This window comes from Sturnira hondurensis, unplaced genomic scaffold (assembly GCF_014824575.4).
Source record: "Sturnira hondurensis isolate 20B ecotype Veracruz unplaced genomic scaffold, ASM1482457v3 Scaffold0010812, whole genome shotgun sequence".
Classification (NCBI taxonomy): Eukaryota; Metazoa; Chordata; class Mammalia; order Chiroptera; family Phyllostomidae; genus Sturnira; species Sturnira hondurensis.
The window spans coordinates 1,867,443-1,887,799 of record NW_028083443.1 but is presented as its reverse complement, the minus strand read 5'-3'; the positions used below and the strand labels follow the sequence as shown (position 1 = coordinate 1,887,799).

The window sequence follows — 20,357 nt, the reverse complement described above, 5'->3', positions numbered from 1 at the left end:
TATGAACTGTATAGATGTATAGCATATTAAATAAGAACTAATTGGCCATTTGCCAGTAAGTAGGTTTTTATATGCATTCGGCATTTTAAACCTAATTAAAATAGTCTTAGCTAAGTAAACATGTTTACTCTTCAAATACTGTTAGGCATCTGCTCTGTGGAACGCACTGGTAGAGGCTCTGGCATACTCTTAAAAATAAGGTAGATGAGGTGCTGATTCTCATGGTATTTATATTCCTGGGGAGAAACAAACTATAAATGAGTGAACACAATAGTAACAATAAATGAAGTTACTGATAGTGATGGGGTTGGGGGAAGTTCATTCAGAGGAAATCTGGGGTGGATGGACTTTTGATGTGTTTGAGGAACAGAAAGATAGTTCATCTGTAGAATAATGAGCAAAAGAGAAAATGATCAAAGATGACGTTAGAGAACTATATAATAGCCATATTTTATAGGGACTGGTAGGCCACTTTAAGGAGTTTGAATTTTCTCCTAAGTGAATTTGTTTGGAGGGTTTTCCAAAAGAATCTGGGGAGAGATACAACCTGACTTACAGTTTTAAAAGGTCGTTCTGGCTTCTCTCTGGAGAATGAATTACAGAGGAGCCAGAGCGGGAACGGAGAGATGAGTTTGACTGTTAAGTGGCTGGACTAGGAGTGAAGCAGTTAACAGTGGGAATGATGAAGTGGATGGATTTGGGATGTAAGTATTCCTCTAAGTAGAAAGTAAAGCCAACAACCTTGCTGCTAGAATAGAAATAGAAGGTGAAGACAAGAGAAGAATCAAGAATGATTGCAGATTTCATCAGCTTCAGCTGCAGTATAGAATATGTAGCAATATAGGGTTTGGCCAACCTTGGCCTGCAGACCAATTCAGGCCTTTTTGGTAAATCAAGTTATATTAGATAATAGCATTGCTCATTAGCTTATGTATTGTTTATGGCTTCTTTCCTACTATAATGTAGTAATTGTGAAAGCCTGGCACAATAGACTAAGTATTTCAACAGAAAATGCTTTTGACCTCTGATATAGATTATCATGATTTTTACAAGGACCAGAAAGCCTGAGAAATTAACAAGTGTTTTTGTTGGTGGTTTTAGTCTGTTTTGTTTTGGTGAGTGGTGGAGTGAGTGGAAAGTAAGAGTTCTTCTTTGGATATATCATAATTAAGAGGCCAAGATGCTTCTTAGTTCTCTAAGTACAGTTATTTCCAGAGCCACTGGGAATACCAGTTTGAAATTTAGGGGACATTTATTTGTCATCTATATAGACATGGTATTTGAAACTTAGGAATAGATGAATGATCAACTAGAGAGATGCTATTCAAAGTAAGAAGAAGACCTAGACGCAAATCCTGGGACATTCCATAGTTCAAGTACAGTCAGAAGAGAGAGAGCCAACAAAACACTGAGAAAGAATGGCCAGTGAGGTTAGAGGAAAACCAGGAGACTGTTGTAGAAGCAAAAGGAAAGCATTTCTTGAAAATAGAGGTTGTCTGCTGTCAAGTGTTACTGAAAGATTGCTAAAGGACAAGGAAACGGCCATTGATTACATGGACCTAAGCAATAACAATGAAACATTTGAACAAAGGCCTAGTTAGGATAAGTTGTGGAAGAAAATTGGAAATAAGGAAATGGAGATGGTGATTATAGATAATTCTTTAGGTAAGTTTTGATATAAGTAGGAAAAGAGATATGAGACCTTATTTGAAAGGGCTGTAATATCAAGAGGAGGTGGTTAAGATGAGAGATGTTGAGGTTTGTTTGTACAGAGATGAAATACACGTAGAAATGATCCAGTAAAGAAGGAGAACTTGACGATGAATCAGGAGTAATTGTAGCAAGAAAGTTCTGAGGGAATGAGATTGGCAGCACAAAGGAGGGGCTGACTAGGTAAGACCCAGGATACTTCTTCCATTCTAACAGGGGAGAAGGCAGAGGAAAGTTAGTTTTATTATTCTGATTGCAACTTTGAGGTTGTACCTCTTGCTTCTTTTTTCTCACTGAAGAATGGGATGTGTGATCAGCAGAGTGAGGAAGGGGTGATAGAGGATTGAAGTGAGGCAGAAAAAATGAAATTCAGTCATTTTGGAGAATAGGAAAACTTACTATGGTTGGGCAGTAGGATTGTTACTGTAATAATACAATCAGAAAATAAACTATCAAGAAAAACAGAACCAGAGACAAGGAGACATGGAACAGACTGATAGCTGTAGGAGGGGAGGAGCAGGGTGGGGAACGGTGGAAGGAAGGGAAGGGACTAGTGAAAGAACATGTATGAATGATGCATGGACATGGACAAAAGAGAGGGGATTGATTGCGGGCAAGGGGTGGGCTGGGTGGAGGGGAACAAAAGGAAAAAAATTGAGACCACTGCAATAAAATAAACAATAAAAAAAGGAAAAAATTAAATGTTTGCTGATTTATTTTAATGATGTTGTTAGCTATTTAACCAAAAGTAAATTTTCCGATATCTTATTTTTTTGCAGACCCAGTGAGAATATGCTGATCCGTGTCAATAATGATGGCACTTACTGTGCAAATTGGACTCCAGGAGCTATTGGACTTTACACTATTCATGTTACCATCGATGGCATTGAAATAGGTATTGTTTTAAAGTTATGAGTTACCTAGTGCAGAGAACTAGAATCAAAGTCATCTTCTGTTTTCATCTGTGCTTTAACCTGTTTCATAGACACAGACAGGTTTTATAACTTATTTGGAGCTTTGTTTCCTCTTTTATAACGAGTACTGAATTAGTATATTCATTCGTAAAGTCTTAAAATTTTGTAATAGCTTACTGGTGTCATTATAGCCCTCATGACTCCTTCTCCCCCGTTCCCTAATGTGACTGCTTAGATATGATCGCCTCCACACTGCTATGTAACTGTGCGTGCCTTACCTCCTCCTCATGGCACACCTGTCTTCCTTCCCTGGCCATGAGTGGAGACCATCTCATTCATCTTTGGTCTTCCAATCTAGTTCAGGGCCTGGCACATAATAGCTGCCTAGTGAATACTCATTCAGTGACTGAATTTTCTTTGTCCACCACTTACTTGGGAAAGCATATTGCTTTTATTTGGTACATTACTCCTTTTCTTTAGTTTTAAACTATCCATGTAATAGGACAATAGAATAAGAAATCTCTAATCAGTATCTATCAATATGAATTACTTGTGGCATTGTCTTTACTGACCCTCCTTGAGAAAAAGCGTTCCTGTGATCGAGTATGATTTAGAAAACCTAGTATATTGTAGTCTCATCTTCAACATTCATACAATTCATGTTAACATATTAGGGATTCTAAGAAGTTCTGAACTTAGTCTCATCTCAGATGGAAAAAATCAAGAAATGTGACTTCACTTGTATGTGGGTTGTAAAACTGAAAGCAACAAGCAAACCAACAAGACAAACAAACAGAAACTTAAAAGACATGGACAACAGTATGGTGGTTGCCAGAGGAAAAGTTGGGGCAGAGGAGGTAGGAGGAGATAGGAGGAATAAATGGTGATGAAAGGAGACTTGACTTCAGGTGGTGAGCACACAAATACACTGTACAGACGATGTATTATGTAATTGTACAACTTGAAACCTATATAATTTTATTAACCAATGTCACCCCAATAACTTTAATGAAATTTTTAAAAAAGAATCTTGTCTAACTTTGTTAAATCCTTACATAGAACCCTGGCATGTGGGGAAGAGGGAGACAGGGTAGAAGTAAAAGTAATCCTAATTAGCATTCCACCAGAATATTCTTTGGGAAATTCTGATGTAAGTAGTTTGTTTTTACAGTGAAGGTAAGGAGGTACTTTACTGATGTAACTGTATAGGACATACATAATGTAACTGTGTGGAATCAGGTATCTCAAATTCATCTAGATCATCCCAGCAGCCTTTATCCTCGGCCTTTGCTACACTCTCCTTTATTTCAGCGTCCCCATAAAGCGTTAAGTTCAGCAAACTTGTGTTGGTTCTGAGCAAAGCATTGCTTTAGGCCAGACAGTTACTATCAAGTATTAACAGTTTATTGGTGATTGCAAAATAAAACAGGGAAACAAAATTATGTGAAGTAGAATGTAAGTAGCAATATGCAAAAAGTATAAACAACAGGAATTCAAAAGTGGGAATAAGTCAAGAATGGCTTCATCTTCACAAGTAGTGGGGTGAAGGAAACTGCTATAAAGTGGGTAAGAAAAATATTTTTATATTTGTTCCTGTAAATGAAGAAAAAGTTTCTTATTTAGTGAGAATCATCCATTTTCTTCCCTGCCTTTCTAAATAACTCAGCTTCTCCCAAGGTGACCAATAGGAAAAACTTACTATGGTGGGGCAATAGGATTGTTACTGTAATAATACAATCAGAAAATAAACTATCAAGAAAAACAGAACCAGAGACAAGGAGACATGGAACAGACTGATAGCTGTAGGAGGGGAGGAGCAGGGTGGGGAACGGTGGAAGGAAGGGAAGGGACTAGTGAAAGAACATGTATGAATGATGCATGGACATGGACAAAAGAGAGGGGATTGATGTAACTGTCAGTAGGCTGGGCCTGCTTGACCACAGGCAAAGACAGATGAAAATTCATTAGAACGATAGCTAACACTTACTGAGCACTTAATACATGTGCAGCATTGTTTTATTCAGACCTCCCATATTTTAAGTCATTTCATTCTCGTAATAGCCCAGTGAGGTCGGTGCTGTTCTCGTTCTCACGTGATGGGTGAGCAAGGTGAGGCCCAGAGGATCAGGTAGCAGCTGTGGGAACACGCAACACCGCCTAATGCGAGAACCCGGCTTTTACCCACCGTGCTGTGTTGCACGTTGGAGATGGAGATGACTGGCAGGGATGATGAGTGCTGCTCCGATCTGATGTTGTGAGAGAGTGTTCAGTTGCGTGAGGGTTTCTTTTTTCTCTTTTTTAGTGTAATTTCAGATGTTCAAATAAAGAATGTGAGCCCTTCCTTTTTGTGAACCCTAAGACACCTGTTTGGAATCTCAATGCCACTTTTCAAACATTTCTCTTGTTTAATGTAAACATCAATCATCCTAAAATGACAGAATTCAGATATTTGTTTAACTGTTTAACGTAGCCTGTGAATGTGTACCACCCTGTCTTGTATTCTCAAATGTTACAGTTTCCTTCCTTTTTTTTACAGATGCTGGGCTAGAAGTAAAAGTAAAAGACCCACCAAAAGGGATGATACCACCAGGAACTCAGCTGGTCAAACCAAGGACTGAACCTCAACCAAATAAGGTTAGGGTAGGACGAAACCTGAATCGGTCTGAGATCGATTTTCTTCATTGATACTTCAGGGCGGCCATCACACATCTGATACTTTACTTGATTTTAATATTTTAATTCTAAATATTTCCAAATAATTTTGAGGAGTACCTCATAGTAATTCTAATCATTTCCGAATTGTATAACCTGTACTTTTTGGCTTCTTTGTATAACACTTTGTATAGGCCTTGTATACTTTCTGTTAATTGAAAATCTACAACTAACAAAAAGTCTTCTGTTTCTAAGTGTATGAAGTTTGCAAGGTCAAAGTACCCTGTGCTACTAAGAAAAATTAATTTCCTAACATTGAAAGTAAATAGAGGAATTTCTATAAACTATTTATTTAAAAAGGGAAACATCTGTAAAGAAATTATGTTCTACCTTTTTTTCTTAAAAAAACCTCTCTCTTCTCCTTTTTATCATGTCCTCAAAATTTAGAAAGGAAATTATAAATATATTGATTTTAAAACATTTTCATTAATGTACATTTTTAATACTTTTGTTCTGTTGTTATAAATAAACCACTGTTGTTCGCACAGGGAAAGCAGCTACAAATAATTTTGGAAACTTCCTAAAAATTCATAATACTTTCAAATCTGCTTAATTTTATCTCTTACTATTTATAAAATCTCTACTCCATCATTGTTCTGTCTGTTTTTGCTTTTCTCAGGTTCGAAAATTTGTGGCCAAGGACAGTGCCGGGCTCCGCGTCCGTAGCCACCCCTCCCTCCAGAGCGAGCAGATAGGCGTAGTGAAAGTCAACGGGACCGTCACTTTTATCGATGAGGTAATTCGTAATGAAATGCCTGGTAATAAATTCTGGACAGAAAGATTTTTCATTGTTTGCACAGTAATAAAGTTACAAAATTTTCTGTTAGAATATGTTTTAAGTAGTTTGGGTAGTGTTTGAAAAATTGGCAAAATGTGTTTATTGAGTTTCAGACATTTCATTTGTTTGTATTTACCAACAAAAAAGTCACTAAAATTTTATTTTTAACATGAAAGGAACTCAGTTATTATAGTAGTCAGAACCTGTGTAAGTACTCACTTAAAATGGGTACAGTCATCTTGAATTTTTAAATGTTATTTGTTTTTAAAAATATATTTATTGTATTGCTTTAGCTTTCACAGTACATTTTTTCTAATAATAGAACCACATAACTTCTCATCATTAAAATCTAAACTGAAGGGAAGGAAGACCCATGTTCCTTTGGGAAACATCTGATTTTATGTTTCACTTAGCTTAAAGTGTTATTTCTTCGTACTTTTACTCCTATGACATTATTTTTACAATCCCGCTGTGTGAGCTGTCACATTGCGTGGCATTCCCTTGCTGCTTTTTTTCCTAAAGGTTCTCTCATACTTGTATCTGCAAAGCTAGATGTTTAGTCTCCGTGTCCACCATTGTTTGCCTGCTTCGTAGCCTTTCAGCCCTTGCTCACCTCACAGGAGTTACAGGAGGGCATGGCTCGTTTTGTTGCTTATTTCTCAGATTCACAATGATGATGGTGTATGGCTGAGACTGAATGATGAGACAATAAAGAAGTATGTTCCTAACATGAATGGTTACACTGAAGCCTGGTGCCTCTCTTTTAATCAGCATCTTGGCAAGAGTCTTCTGGTCCCTGTTGACGTAAGTAAAAGAGCATTTTAAAAAGCATTATCGGTACACTCTGTCCTCATCACAGGACATTCTTTAAGACTTTTCAGTTCCGAGGTAAACAACTACTAAATAACTTTTACTTTATAAGTACGGGAATTCTTGAGAGCTTCTGTATAATAGAGGTGCAGTTTGGCAAGACTAAGAACCTTATTATGGTCCATCACAGGCAGAAAGTAATAAATGAAAACTAGGTCTACTGAGTTTTTTCAAAGAGGTGGGGAATGAGAGTGGTTTGCACATTTTTTCTTTCTTTTTCACACTATTGTTTGGAATAAATGCCAGGCTAAATGTATGAAATCAGTATTATTATATATTCAAAAACATGTGTAGCAGTTTGTATGTTGGCATTTTGTAATTAGTTCTGTGTTTTCAGTTTAAATCTTTTCTTTCTTGGCTTATAATATGCTATTGTGTTAGAATAAGAAGGATTTTTAGACTTGTGATGCTATAATGTTCCAGTTGAAGCTAAACCCTACTGTCAGAGAATTCATTGAACCTCTCTTGCAAATGCAGTAGGATATTTAGAGCCAGTGTTCACAAGATTGCTACACAGGTAAATGTGATAGTAATCCTCAGCTCTTTTTATAATCTTTTAAGTAATTTTTATTTTTTTCAAGATTTTTAAAACTTATTTTTGGAGAGAAGGGTAGTGAGGGAAAAAGAGAGGGAGAGAAACATTGATGTGTGAGAGAAACATTGATCAGTTGCCTCTTATACACCCCCTGCTGGGGACCTGGCCTGCAACCCAGGCATGTGCCCTGACCAGGAATCAAACCAGCAACCTTTGGGTTTGCGGGATGATGCCCAACCCACTGAGTCACACGTCAGGGCAACACTTTATAATTTAACTATAAAAGCATGATTTTTCTTTTTCATCACCATCAAGTGATATATTCCTTATGACTGCTAATAAATAGCAGTGTTAAAATTTTATTTTTTAAAAAAACTTAATATTTTAAACAGCAAATTTTTTACAAATCGGTGTATATAAGTTAGCTTATTATATCAAACCATTCAATATATTGCTTATTTTTTCCTTGATAGTCCCAACTAATGTTCTCCAAGGAAGCAGTTATACAAGATGATTCTTTGGGAAAGAAAGTATAGGAACTTTTATTTATATTTATTAATCTCATTTTTTTATTCTTTTGTATATGTTTTGTAATACAGTGGGAGATATATATTTTTTTCAACCAATAGATATGTTATAAAAAAACTTGAAACATATTGGCCTACTGTTTTACTGAGGTTAAGCTAAAGAATGACAAATCTATAATTAAAATGTAAAACTTTAAATAAACCAGATCTCCTTTTTAAAAAGATTTTATATATTTATTTTTAGAGAGAGAGAGGAGGGAAAGGAGAAAGAGAGGGGGAGACATTGATGTGCTTGAGAAACGCGATTGGTTTCCTCTCCTACTCCCCCACCCAGGGGCCTGGCCAGGAATCAAACCTGTGACCTGTCGGTTTGTAGGACGATGCCCACCCCATTGAGCCACACCAGTCAGGGCTAAACCAGATCTTCTTAGACTTCCCTCAGATTTGTATCTACAGGTAAAAATGTAAAGGATTTTGACTCTGTGGAAAAGAGGTACCACTCTGGAAGAGAAAGAGTAATTCTTTATCATCTGTGGCTACTAAGTTGGCTTTAAATGATTTGAAATCATTTTTTGTCATAGTAACCAACTATTCTTCAGGATTATGAAAACATTTTAAGTGAAATAATTGTTATGGTCATTTTACTTTTTTTGTTTGCAGCTTTTAAAACAATTTTTTCACCAATTTAAACTTTTGTGAATTTTAAGTTCCTAATAGGGCATTATATTATCTTTACTACCTCCTCTGCTCCAAAATTCTTTTCCTAATTTCTTTGCCTGTTCACTTGAAAATATACTTTCAAGAAAGAAAGGCAGTCACAGATAAAACAAGAGAATCAACAACAGTAGAAAGGAAGAGCAAGAAGTACTGTGTGTTGAAATTCTAAATTTCATAGTTTGATTTTGGAACATTGGTGTTTTATTATTTGATGCTTTTAAACCTCATCTAAGATAATTTGTAGTAGACAGGGTTCTTGACACCAGAGGGAAGAGCAGTTAACAAGGTAAGAGAGAAAGCAGAGTAAGCTGTACAGTTACTTGTTGACCGGTTTTCACTGGAATGTGAATGAGAAGGCTGTAACTAACTTATTTGAAAAAAACCTTGATGCAAAGTATTGAGAATATAAAATAAAATGAAGTGAGGGTTTCTGTTATTTTGTAGTCTTAATGTATAAGAATGACTTGAATTCTATTTTATGTAAATAATTTGGTGCCTGGCCCTAACTAATGTGGAGCATCATCCCATAAACTAGAAGGTCAATGGTTCAGTCCCTGGTCTGGGCACATGCCTAGGTTCACTCCCAGGTTGGAGTACATACAAGAGGCAATGCATCAATGTTATTCCCTCACATGGGTGTTTCTCTCCTCCTTTCTCTCTCTCTCTTCCCCTCTCTCTAAAATCAATAAGCATATCCTTGGATGAGGAAGGCTGAGTTTTTCTGGTTCCTTTATTTTAAAGATAGTGGTGACATAAGATTTTTATAAAGACACCAGTAGGAAAGGGGTAAATAAAAGATGTAGATGAGAAATCTGAAGACCGACAAAGGGGGAAAAAAATAGAATAAGGCCATATTTTGAGAGTTGTTTCTATGTAGGAGCAGAGGATATGTGTGGCAGTAAATAAGTTTTTAGGGCTGGAGGGAGGAAGGAGACCATGATACTTCCATTAACTAGAAGAGAGGAACGCTATCCATTGAGATAGAAACAAATGGATTACGGTGAAGGGTTCAGAAACGTCATGAAAATAAGGAATGATGTTTAATAGAAATAGAAGAGAGATCTGACAGGAGACTACTTGTTTTGGGATTGTTGAGCTACTAAGGACTGAGAGAGACTACTGGGTGGATCCATTTGGGACACCCCTCCTCACCTAAACATAAGTGTCCAGAATTTCAGGAGCCAAGGAAACAGATTGTAGCATTAATTGTACCATAACTGGACTTTTCGGGGTGCTGTGACAGAAAAATGGGGATGAAAAAGAATTTTAGAAGCTGATGAAAGAGCAGTTGAGATCAGCAGCTGGTATCTGGCCTAAGTTGTAAATGTGAAAGACAAATGGGGGGCCCAGGGGACTTGGAGGACTTAAAGTCCTAGACCAACATAGTGAGTACACTGTAGCTAGGAGCTGGGAGGATATACGCAGTTTGTGTGATAAAGTAGAATATTTGTATATGATTTCATAATTAGAGCATTTTATTGAATGAGATGGCCCATTAATGTGTCCATGAAAAGGTCACTGAAGTGTAGTGGAAGTGAAAGGCATTGAAACTGCCTCGGCTTAAGTGAAAGGCAAGGCAGTCGGATGGTCGTCATACCTACAACTCAAGGCACAGTATGATGGCAACACTGTAACTGGGAAGGTTGAAGTTGAATTTGTTTACCATTGCGGTTAGGGTCCCATTAGATACCAGTGTAGCCCTGGGGCAAATGGGAGTAGTTGGATGTTGGATCAAGGAGAAGCATACAGCAGTTTTGCTATAAAAATAAGAGAACAGGGATGTATGGCTCATATTTATGTGGTGACTTAAGATGACAGGATACAGTGTAGCAAAATTAACTGGCCTAGGGCTCCAAACAAACCTCAGGTTGCCTCAGTGCAGGCGTCAGATGAGGGCCCGCACAGAGTCAGACATATGTGAGGACAGCATGGTTTCGCAGGGTTTGTCTGCAGGGAGTGCAGCATGCCCTACACAATTCGTACGTTTTCTTTTTCTTTTTAAAAATATTGTATTTATTTATTTTTAGAGAAAGGGGAAGGGAAGGAGAAAGAGTGGGAGAGAAACATCGATGTGTGGATGCCTTTCATGTGTTCCCTGCTGGGGACCTGGCCTGCAACCCAGGCATGTGCCCTGACTGGGAATCGAACCAGCAACCCTTTGCTGCACGGGCCCATGCTCAATCCACTGAGCTACACCAGCCAGGGCTGTTTTTCTTTAATTATTTTATTGTTTTCAATGAGTACCTTACTCTGTAGGGCTAAGCCATAGAGGGAATAGTGGTATTTGCACAGAGGGGATAATAATTCTACCTCATCCACTAAAGGAACTAATACAGCTAAATAAATACATCTTGTTACTTATTCCTTTGCATCTCTTAACTATTAATACATTTAGTACTGGGAAAGCACTTTACACTATTCTTTTTTACTTCAGTCCATCTGTGAATAAATCAGCTATAAGTCTGACTCAGAATTGCAAAACGCTGATAAATTAAAATAATGAAGGGCCAATGCCACTAACTTAAGATGCAAAAGTACCAAAAACTTGCCTTCAACAGTCTTTACATCTGCCTCTTCAGCCTTTTCTAGTGAAAACAATTTTGCATTCACTTCAGTGTCTGTACCTTATTTGAATCTTGACTCAAACTAACTTTTGGGAAGAGTGGGGTAGGGATTGGAAATTTAAACACTGCCTAAATATATGATGAACTACTTTTTAAAAAAGATTACCTTAGATAATCGCTTATTTAGAATAAGCTTTAAAGTGATTTTTGTTGCACTGTTTTGTTTACTTACTCAAGTTATAGAGCTCTTGTTTTCATTGTAGATATGCACTTTAGCTAAATATTAGCCACCTAACAAGTTCTATTTAAACAACATTACTAGAAAATAGTGGCATTCGTATCATAACTATGTATTTATAAAAATATTTTTAAATTAATGGGAAAAGGGGAGAGATATGAAGAATGCAGATTTTTTCTTATATTTTCTTAGTTTACCAGGCTCAACAATTTTTTAATTATATTTTATTGATTATAATTACAGTTGTCCCAATTTTTGCCCCCTCCACCCAGATCCCCAACTTCCTCAGGCAATCCCCACACCATTGTTCATGTCCATGGATCATGTGGAGAAGTTCTTTGGCTACTCCACTTCCTATCCTGCACTTTGCATCCCCATGGCTATTCTGTAACTACCTGTTTGTACTTCTTAATCCCCTCATGTCTTCACCCATTCCCCCACAACCCACTCCCATCAGGCAACCATCAAATAGCTCTCTGTATCCACAATTCTGTCTTTGTTCTTCTTGTTTGCTTTGGTTTTAAAGATTCAATTGTTGAACAATACATCTTTTTGCCAGTTCATTGTTCATAGTTTTGATTTTTTTTCTTAAATAAGTCCCTATAACAATTCATATGATAATGGTTTGGTGCTGATGAACTCCTTTAGTTTTTTCTTATCTGGGAAGCTCTTTATCTGCCCTTATATTCTAAATGATAACTTTGCTGGGTAGTGCAGTCTTGGCTGTAGGCCTCTGCTTTTCAAGACTTTGAATATTTCTTGCCAATCCCTTCTAGCCTGCAAAATGTCCCTAGAAATCAGCTGACAGTATTATGCGAACTCCCCTGTAGATAGCTAACTTCTTTTCTTTTTCTGCTTTTAAAATTCTATCTTTATTTTTAACCTTTGGCATTTTCATTATGATGTGTCTTGGAGTGGGCCTCTTTGAATCCATCTTATTTGGGACCTGTGCTTCCTGGATTTGTGTGTCTATTTCCTTCATCAAATTAGGGAAGTTTTCTTTCATTATTTTTTATTTTATTATTATTATTATTTAGATTTTATTTAGTTATCTTTAGAGGAGAATGGGGAGGAGAAAAGGAGAGGAATATCAATGTATGGTTGCTTCTTGTGAGTCCCCTGCTGGGAACTGGCCTGCAACCCAGGCATGTGCCCTGACTGGGAATCGAACCATGATCGTGTGGTTTGCAGGCCACGCTCAATCCACTGAGCTACACCAGCCAGGGCTTCATTATTTTTTTAAATAGAGTTCCAGTTTTTTTGCTTTTTCTCTTCTTCTGGTACCCCTATGATGCGAATATTGGACCTCTTGAAGTTGTCCCAGAGGCTTCTTACACTATGGGCTTTTCTTAGAAATTTTTTTTTACTTCTTATTGTTCTGATTGGTTGTTTTTGTTTTCTTCTGTTCCAAGTTATTGATTTGATTCTCGGCTTCTTCCACCCTATTCTTGTTTCCCTGTAAATTGTTCTTTATCTCAGTTAGTGTATCCTTGGCTTCTGACTGGATGTTTTATATGCTTTTGAGGTCCTCACTAGGTTCCCTGAGCATCTTTATAACCAGCATTTTGAACTCTGCATCTGACAGATTGCTTATCTCCATTTTGTTCAGCTCTTTTTCTGCAGTTTTGATCTGTGCTTTCATTTGAGCCATGTTTCTTTGTCTCCACATTTTGGCTGCCTCCCTGGGTTTCTTTTATGTATTAGGTAGAGCTGCTATGACTCCATGTTTTGGTAGTGTGTCCTAGTGTAGTAGGGTGTCCTGTAGAGTTCAGTGGCACAGCCTCCCCAGTCCACCTAAGGGGGTACTTAAGGTACACCATTCATGTGGGCTGAATATACCCTCCTCTTGTAGTTGAGCCTTGGTTACTCTTAGTAGATCAATAGGAGAGATTTACCCAGGTCAGTCCGTTGCAAGGACTGGCTGTGACCACTTACCACCAGTCTCCACCCTCCTTGGGGAATCAGCTATACTGGGCCAGGGTGGTGATGCTCCACAGTGGTCCACTGGGTGCACAGGCTGTGGAGTTTCCCAGGTGGTAGAGGCCAAAGGTCATTCCATACCTGTGTTTTGCCTGAGACCACCCAGTCTGGGCTGCAAAGCAAGCTGAGATGACTGATGTTTGTGTTGGACTTGCAGATTCCCTCATGAAGCCCAGCTGTGAATCTAGGCTGGCTGCTGCTAGTGCTGGGCCTGGGGCCACTTAGCAAGAGCTTTAGAGCCTCAGGGTCACCGAGGCCAACTGCTGCTTATTTGAGAGGAGTTAGGAAGTTGTGAAGCATGAGGGAAAACCAGCCATTCATATGGAAAAGTCTGTGTTAACTGCTCGGGTGGGCCCTTAGTTTGGTGGGACAGAGTCCCTGGGCATCTCTAGGAGGAGCAAACAGTGTCAGCCTAGTTGATGGAGTCTCAGATATGGCACTGGCCTTTTGGCTCTGTGAGGGGAAGGTTCAGAAAAGAGATGATGGACTCTGCCCCTCTGTCTGGAAGAAGGTTGTCCCCCAGCTCTCTCCCTGGTGCCAGACACTTCATTCCCTTCCTTATGCTACTTGTCCCATAAAAGCTGCTGCTCTAGTCCTGGGGCTCAGAGCATGTGACTATGTGTAAGTGTGGATTCTTTAAGAGGAACTGCTTGGGGCTCCAGCAGTTTCTTTCACCAACTTAGTCCCTGCTGTTTTTTGCAGCCAGAAGTTACGGGGCTTATCTTCCTGGCATTGGAACCCTGGGCTGGGGGACTTGGTCTGGGGCTGGGACTCCTCGCTCCCAAGATATCCCTCCTGAATTTTTATCTACCACAGGTGGGTGTGGGACTAGCCTGTTCAGCGTATCCGCCACTCCTACAGTCTGGATGGATGTGGTTTCTTTGATTCTGTACTTGTCAGACTTCCATTCAACCTGATTTTTAACTGTTGTGAGTGATGGATGTTCTATAATTTAGTTGTAATTATGATGTTACTATGAGAGGAGGCAAGCCTTGTTTACCTGTGCTACCATTTTGACCAGGAATCCTGAATCCTTTTTATAAGTCATGAAGAGTCACCTCCTCATTTATCTTAAGTGTCAATCCAGCTTTCAAGTCAAATCTTTAAGTGTTTAAAATACATCCACTCCAGGGCTGGGTCTGTGCTAAAGGTTGCTGGAGGGAGATGCCTGACCTCTACCCTCAAAGAGCTTGCATGCTTGCTCAAAAATCTCTCTTGATTTTCTTCTCTGCACTTCTCAGTAATGCTGTAGCTATTTATTGTTCATTCAACAAGTATTTATTGAATCCTTATTATGTATCAGATATTAAGCTGGGAAGTAGGTATTGGTTGGAGAGGTGGACTGCAGGCATACAAAGTAAATGAGAGTGTAGTTCTGACTCTTGCGGCACTCGCTGTATAGTGTGATAGGCGTTCTATATTCAAATAATTAAGTTGCATTGTGATAAGTTTTAGAATGGCTTACCTTAGGAGATGACATTTGAGGGATCTTGAAGAAAAGTTGCCAGGGAAAAGAGGAAGAATCTCTACACAATCAAATGTCTAATGTGATGGACGTGTGCTGTGTTTGGGAACTAATGAGCAGATCATATGAATGAAGCAAAGATTTGCGGGTAGAAAGCATAAAAGTACCTGGCAAATTAGGTTTTTCTCTCCCTTTTCAGAAAACACTTCATCTTTAAAAGTAGAAAAGGCTTATTCTTTTCTCCTGCTTCCCATAATGGGTAGGGGTTTTATTGTTTTGGTTTTTGTTTTTGTTTTCCTAGCCTTCAGCCCAACTTGTGTTTATATACCTTTATTTCTGTTAAGGCCCCCAGGGGTGAGGAGTCATAAGTATCCCTTCTTATTCATATTTGTCTCTTTTAGCATGTTACGTATTACATTTCACTTGTGGTAGGCTTTAAATATTTGTCAAATACTAATTTTTAAATTCTTGGTATTTGGTATGACCATGATGCTTGAAAGAATTTCTAACACATACAGTCTTCTTACCTTAATTCTCTCTCTTAATTCTCAGTGTGATCCTGTGATATTAAGTATTCTAATACTCTCATTTTTTCTGATGAGAAAAGGTAGCTACTCTCTCAAAATAACAAGTAGAAAGCAGTAGGCATATTATTAGAAAGTCATTTTTTTGGCTTTGTATGTTTAATATTTGTGAACTACCATATATGTGTGTATATTGATGTGTGTCTACATCTGTCGATACACATATATACATAAGGAAAATACAGAACTAGAGCATATTAAATAAAGATTATCTAAAATGGCTTATAATTGGTTCAGAATTGTGTTGTTTCCTTTGTGTTGAAATCTTAGGTGATGGTAGCTTTTATTAACATATTGAATGTCCTCATTTTGTCCAGAATAACCATTTATCTCAATATTTACATAAGCAGTAAAATTGTATAATTGCTACTCATTGGAAAGATTTTAATTTTAGATCAGATAAATACATTCAATAGAGTGGTATATCTGTGTAAAACGTATATTATTTAAATTTTCACCATGATGGGTTGTGAAAAATGCTTTTTTTCTGGGACTGTGCTGCTTTGAATTGGTTATTCTTTAACAAAATATTTTTCACTTTTACATAGCAACTAAATGATCAGTGAACTTCCTAAACTTTGAAATGGAGACAGCTAGGCCTATCTTTTGATAAGATTCAGATTGTGTGTTTTTCTGTATGTTTTCCCTAACAGATTTCCTAACAGCTTCTGGTAACATTTCAAAATGATTTTTTTCATTTATAGAAGAGAAGAATATTTTTTAATGATGTATACTATTTTTACTTTTTGATTATTTTTGGTTCTTTAAAAAATGATACCTAGTTCACATATACTACATGCCATTATTGCCCATTAGTAATAGTTGCAGTACCTATACAATCTATATATTATTCATGTTTTCTTTATAAAACTGCAGACTGTTTTCTGTCATGAAACAAATCTGGGTGATACTGGAAAAGATAAGTTGTCAGATAAAGAGTTTTAAACTTTCTCTTGAATTGACTGTGTTAAGCTTTAAATCAATGTCTGGCTCTTAATTTTCATAAAATGGCATGACACACTATATCCATGGAGAGCTTTTGACAAAATTTATTGGAATTTTTGTAATGTGTGGTTTACTCAGGTGGCTTCAGTTTCCCTGTAGTAAAATCGTGTTTCAGTGCTGGTGCCAGAGAACAGAACAATGTTGTTACTGTAAACGCATCTTCTGCAGCCAATATCCTGTTCCCTTTCTTTGTTGATATTTTTCTTTCTTAAACTTTGTCGCTCAGAATATCTTTAATGCTAGCCAAGGAGTCAGGGATTTGGACGTATTTTCATGGACTTCCAAAGCTTTTTACCCGCAGGTGAGTTAACTGTAAGGAACAGTAATACGTTATTGAGGTGTTTCAGCATGTGTAACAAATTGACATGATATCCTTTGAAGTCTTTGCTTAAAATATTTTTTTTTACCAAGAAAGATCTATGCAGAGTGCTGCTGTGCATTTCCCCTGTGATCCTTTTCCCTCTGCTTCTCCCAAAGATTGTTATTAGTTTAAGTTAAACTTTTACATGACTTCAAATTTGAAATGTTGAGTTTTGTGACTAGCTTCTCCCACTGTTACATCCAACTCTAGCTTTTTCAGACTAGCTTATTTGGGTGGGAGAGTCTTGACCCCCTGCCTCTTCTCCTTTTTCCTGTTCTTCCACAGCGCCACTTTGAATGTTCATCTGAGAATGGGGAGGGGATACGGTTTATATGCTGCTGCAGGTCTTACATTCCTGTAGTGAGTCAAACCTGTACCTTAGCATTGCTTGAGGGTAGATAACACAGTTCTGACTTTATGTCCATTACTTCTTTTTGTGCTGCTTAGTGTTAAAAAATTGCGTAGGCTTTGTTTCACATTTATGTATACAGTTTATTTAAGTATTCGATTAAATATTTTAATAACAGTTACATATATTGCTTTCAGTGAGTAACTTGCAATTAATAGTTTTTGCCAACGCTTGTATCTCAGTGTTACCATGAATGATCAAAAGTTAGAAATACTGTTATACTTAATTAAATGCTCCAGGTGTATTGTTAAATACCAGTGAGATTATTTTTCTCTAAATCTATTATTTGCTTGTGATTTTTTAATGTCATACAACGGAATTATTTTTAACTTTCAGTTGTAATAAGGACTAACCTGCCTCTTCCAACTTTGAAATGGCATGACGTATTTACTAAAATTGATCATAACAAATAGACATTTTAAATGTTTACTGAAAACCTTGTAAGTGTAGTCACACAATATAAACTTCAGACGCTACTCTACATTTCTGAGTGCTCTTATATTCATATTGCTGTGCACATATATAAGTTTTTGCAAGTATACATGCATGGGTATATAAAAATGGATATTTAAGGTTTAGATTGAAATCTAGTCTGAACTTTTCAAGTATTTAAAATTCTCATTTCCATTAAACTGTCAATATATAGCTAAAGAATTTTGGATAAGTATGGTATGATAATTACAGTAAATATAAATAAATATTGTCTATAGTGCATATTTGTATAACTAAAAATGGATGATTTTGATCAAACAATGAAATTTACAAAGTATATGATGGTTGCTAGTGGCTCTAAAATTTTCCTTGTCCAACCATATGTTGAATTAAAGACACAAGTACACAGAATTCTTGAATCCACATTTTTTTAACCTCGGGATTTTATTTTTTATTTTCTACTATGTACTGGACATTTTACACACCTCTTATATGAGACAATTTATAGGAAGAGAGCTAGTCAGTAATGTTTTGTCTTACATAACATGTTACTTTTTTCATTTTTATTCTGACATTACTAAATATTAATCTTAACATAATGTTTGAGTGAGTGTCCCATTGTGCTCATCTTTTATTGAATTTCAATATGAAGCAGTTTGTAGAGTGTATATTACTGTATTTAAGATTGTCATTTAAATCTGCTTTAAAGGAGTAATAATGAAAATGGAAAACCCCCTAGTGTGGAACTTTGATTTACATTTAGTTGGAAAGAAGAACAGATATGGGAAGGTTGTTATTCCTCTTCATTGCATTTACATAGAAAACACTTTCATCACAGCATTCAGAAAATTTAGGGCATGTTCTTTTCTTTCATTGTGGAACTGACTCTCTTATATCCAAATGCATTGCATTGATGTAAAAATGCCTCTTTAGTATTAATCTCTCTTTTCTATGAAAAATCTAACCATCTTTTTTCTGCTAATAGCTTTAATATTTCACTGTTTAAAAATGGCCAGCAAATCTAGCAAGACATCTTTATTTGTACCATATTAAGAAAGTATGAGTTGTTAAAATCTTAAAAAGATTATTATATCATATATAACTAGTAAATGATAAGGTGTATCTATATTTTATATACATTTGGTCATCACTGCTATTGCTATTTATAGATAAGTCTCCAGAGTCTTAAGACCTATTTTTTTCTATTTGTAAATAATTATTACAGACAAAAAATGTAAGGAAATGAAGGTTCAGGCTTTTTAATCCATATCAACGTACAGTAATGCAGTAATAATGATTCATAATTATTCAGTTGTGGTTCACATAGTAAATTTGTTTCTCCTCTTAAATATTTCATTAAAAGATAGAAGTAAAATCAAGTACTATATTTCTCAAATTTTTACGGACAAAAGTCTGGGGTTCAATTGCTGTCCTGTTATATTTTCTTCTCTTCAACATTATTTTAATTATTATTCAACATATTGAAAAACTGAATGACTCTTTAATGGTGGTATTGAGTAATACTTCAGTTAATAGTCAGTTTACATGTGTATTCACGTGTGTGTACACACACGTGTGTGTACACGTGAATTCAGTTTACATGGGTATTCTCTTTCTTAATTGACAGTATTATAGAACTGTTATAAAGCTATCAATAGGAAGATGTTGAAAGTGATAATAGATTGTATTTTGCTTATTTCTTTTTCCTATTCAAATTTTCAGGAACCTAAAACTAATCCTGATGAATTTTTCAAAGACATAAACTCCTGCTGCCCACAGGAAGCAACAATGCAAGAACAAGATATGCCGTTCTTGCGAGGAGGTCCAGGAATGTACAAGGTAGTGAAGACAGGACCTTCTGGCCACAACATCAGAAGCTGCCCTAACCTTAGAGGTATCCCAATTGGAATGTTAGTTCTGGGAAACAAAGTCAAAGCAGTGGGAGAGGTATGGATTCTTGTAGCTTCATGACTTCTAAGATACTCGTTTTTAGTATAATACCATCAAACATCTTTTTCTTCCAAAGGTTGCCATTTTCATTCAGGTTGTTAAATGCTAGTGTTCTTTATCTTATTTGTACTGAAAATACTAATGTAATTTTTCCATTTCTTTTCTAATAACTTTATTCTCATAATTATCCTTCTGAAAAATGATACATTAACAAAATGATGTGTATGTATACATAAATGTTTTGTATTTGCATATATATTTCTATTGTTATAAATGTACTATACTGTCATGGATTAACAGCACTTTTAAATATTTGCTATGGCTCTGTCCAGGGAGCTCAGTTGGTTATAGCGTCATCTGGGTGCAGGTTTGATCTCTGGCCAGGGCACATACCAGAATCAACCAATGAGTGCATAAATCAGTGGAACAACAAATTGGTATTTCTCTTTCTGTCTGTCTGTCTCTCTCTCTCTCCCCCCTTTCCTCTTTCCCTTCTTGCCTCTCTTTCTCTCTAATATCAATTAATTTTTAAAAAATTAATATTTGCTGTGGATCATTATAGAAATGTGATATATGCACAGGGATTCTTTTCTTTGTTTCTATTCA

The 20,357-nt window shown here is 36.7% G+C and overlaps 1 protein-coding gene across 3 annotated transcripts in view; it reads left to right on the top strand.

Annotated features, from left to right (window-relative positions):
* Positions 1-20,357, top strand: part of MYCBP2 (MYC binding protein 2) — a 264,592-nt gene that overhangs the window by 173,334 nt on the left and 70,901 nt on the right. For 2 of the 3 annotated variants that reach the window (XM_037059371.1, XM_037059373.1), the window contains exons 32-37: positions 2,490-2,605; positions 5,161-5,258; positions 5,956-6,072; positions 6,778-6,918; positions 16,826-16,900; positions 19,524-19,748. In XM_037059371.1, coding sequence (XP_036915266.1) covers positions 2,490-2,605; positions 5,161-5,258; positions 5,956-6,072; positions 6,778-6,918; positions 16,826-16,900; positions 19,524-19,748 — 772 coding nt within the window. The remainder of the gene's footprint in view (positions 1-2,489; positions 2,606-5,160; positions 5,259-5,955; positions 6,073-6,777; positions 6,919-16,825; positions 16,901-19,523; positions 19,749-20,357) is intronic. The other variant, XM_037059374.1, reaches the window with a different exon arrangement.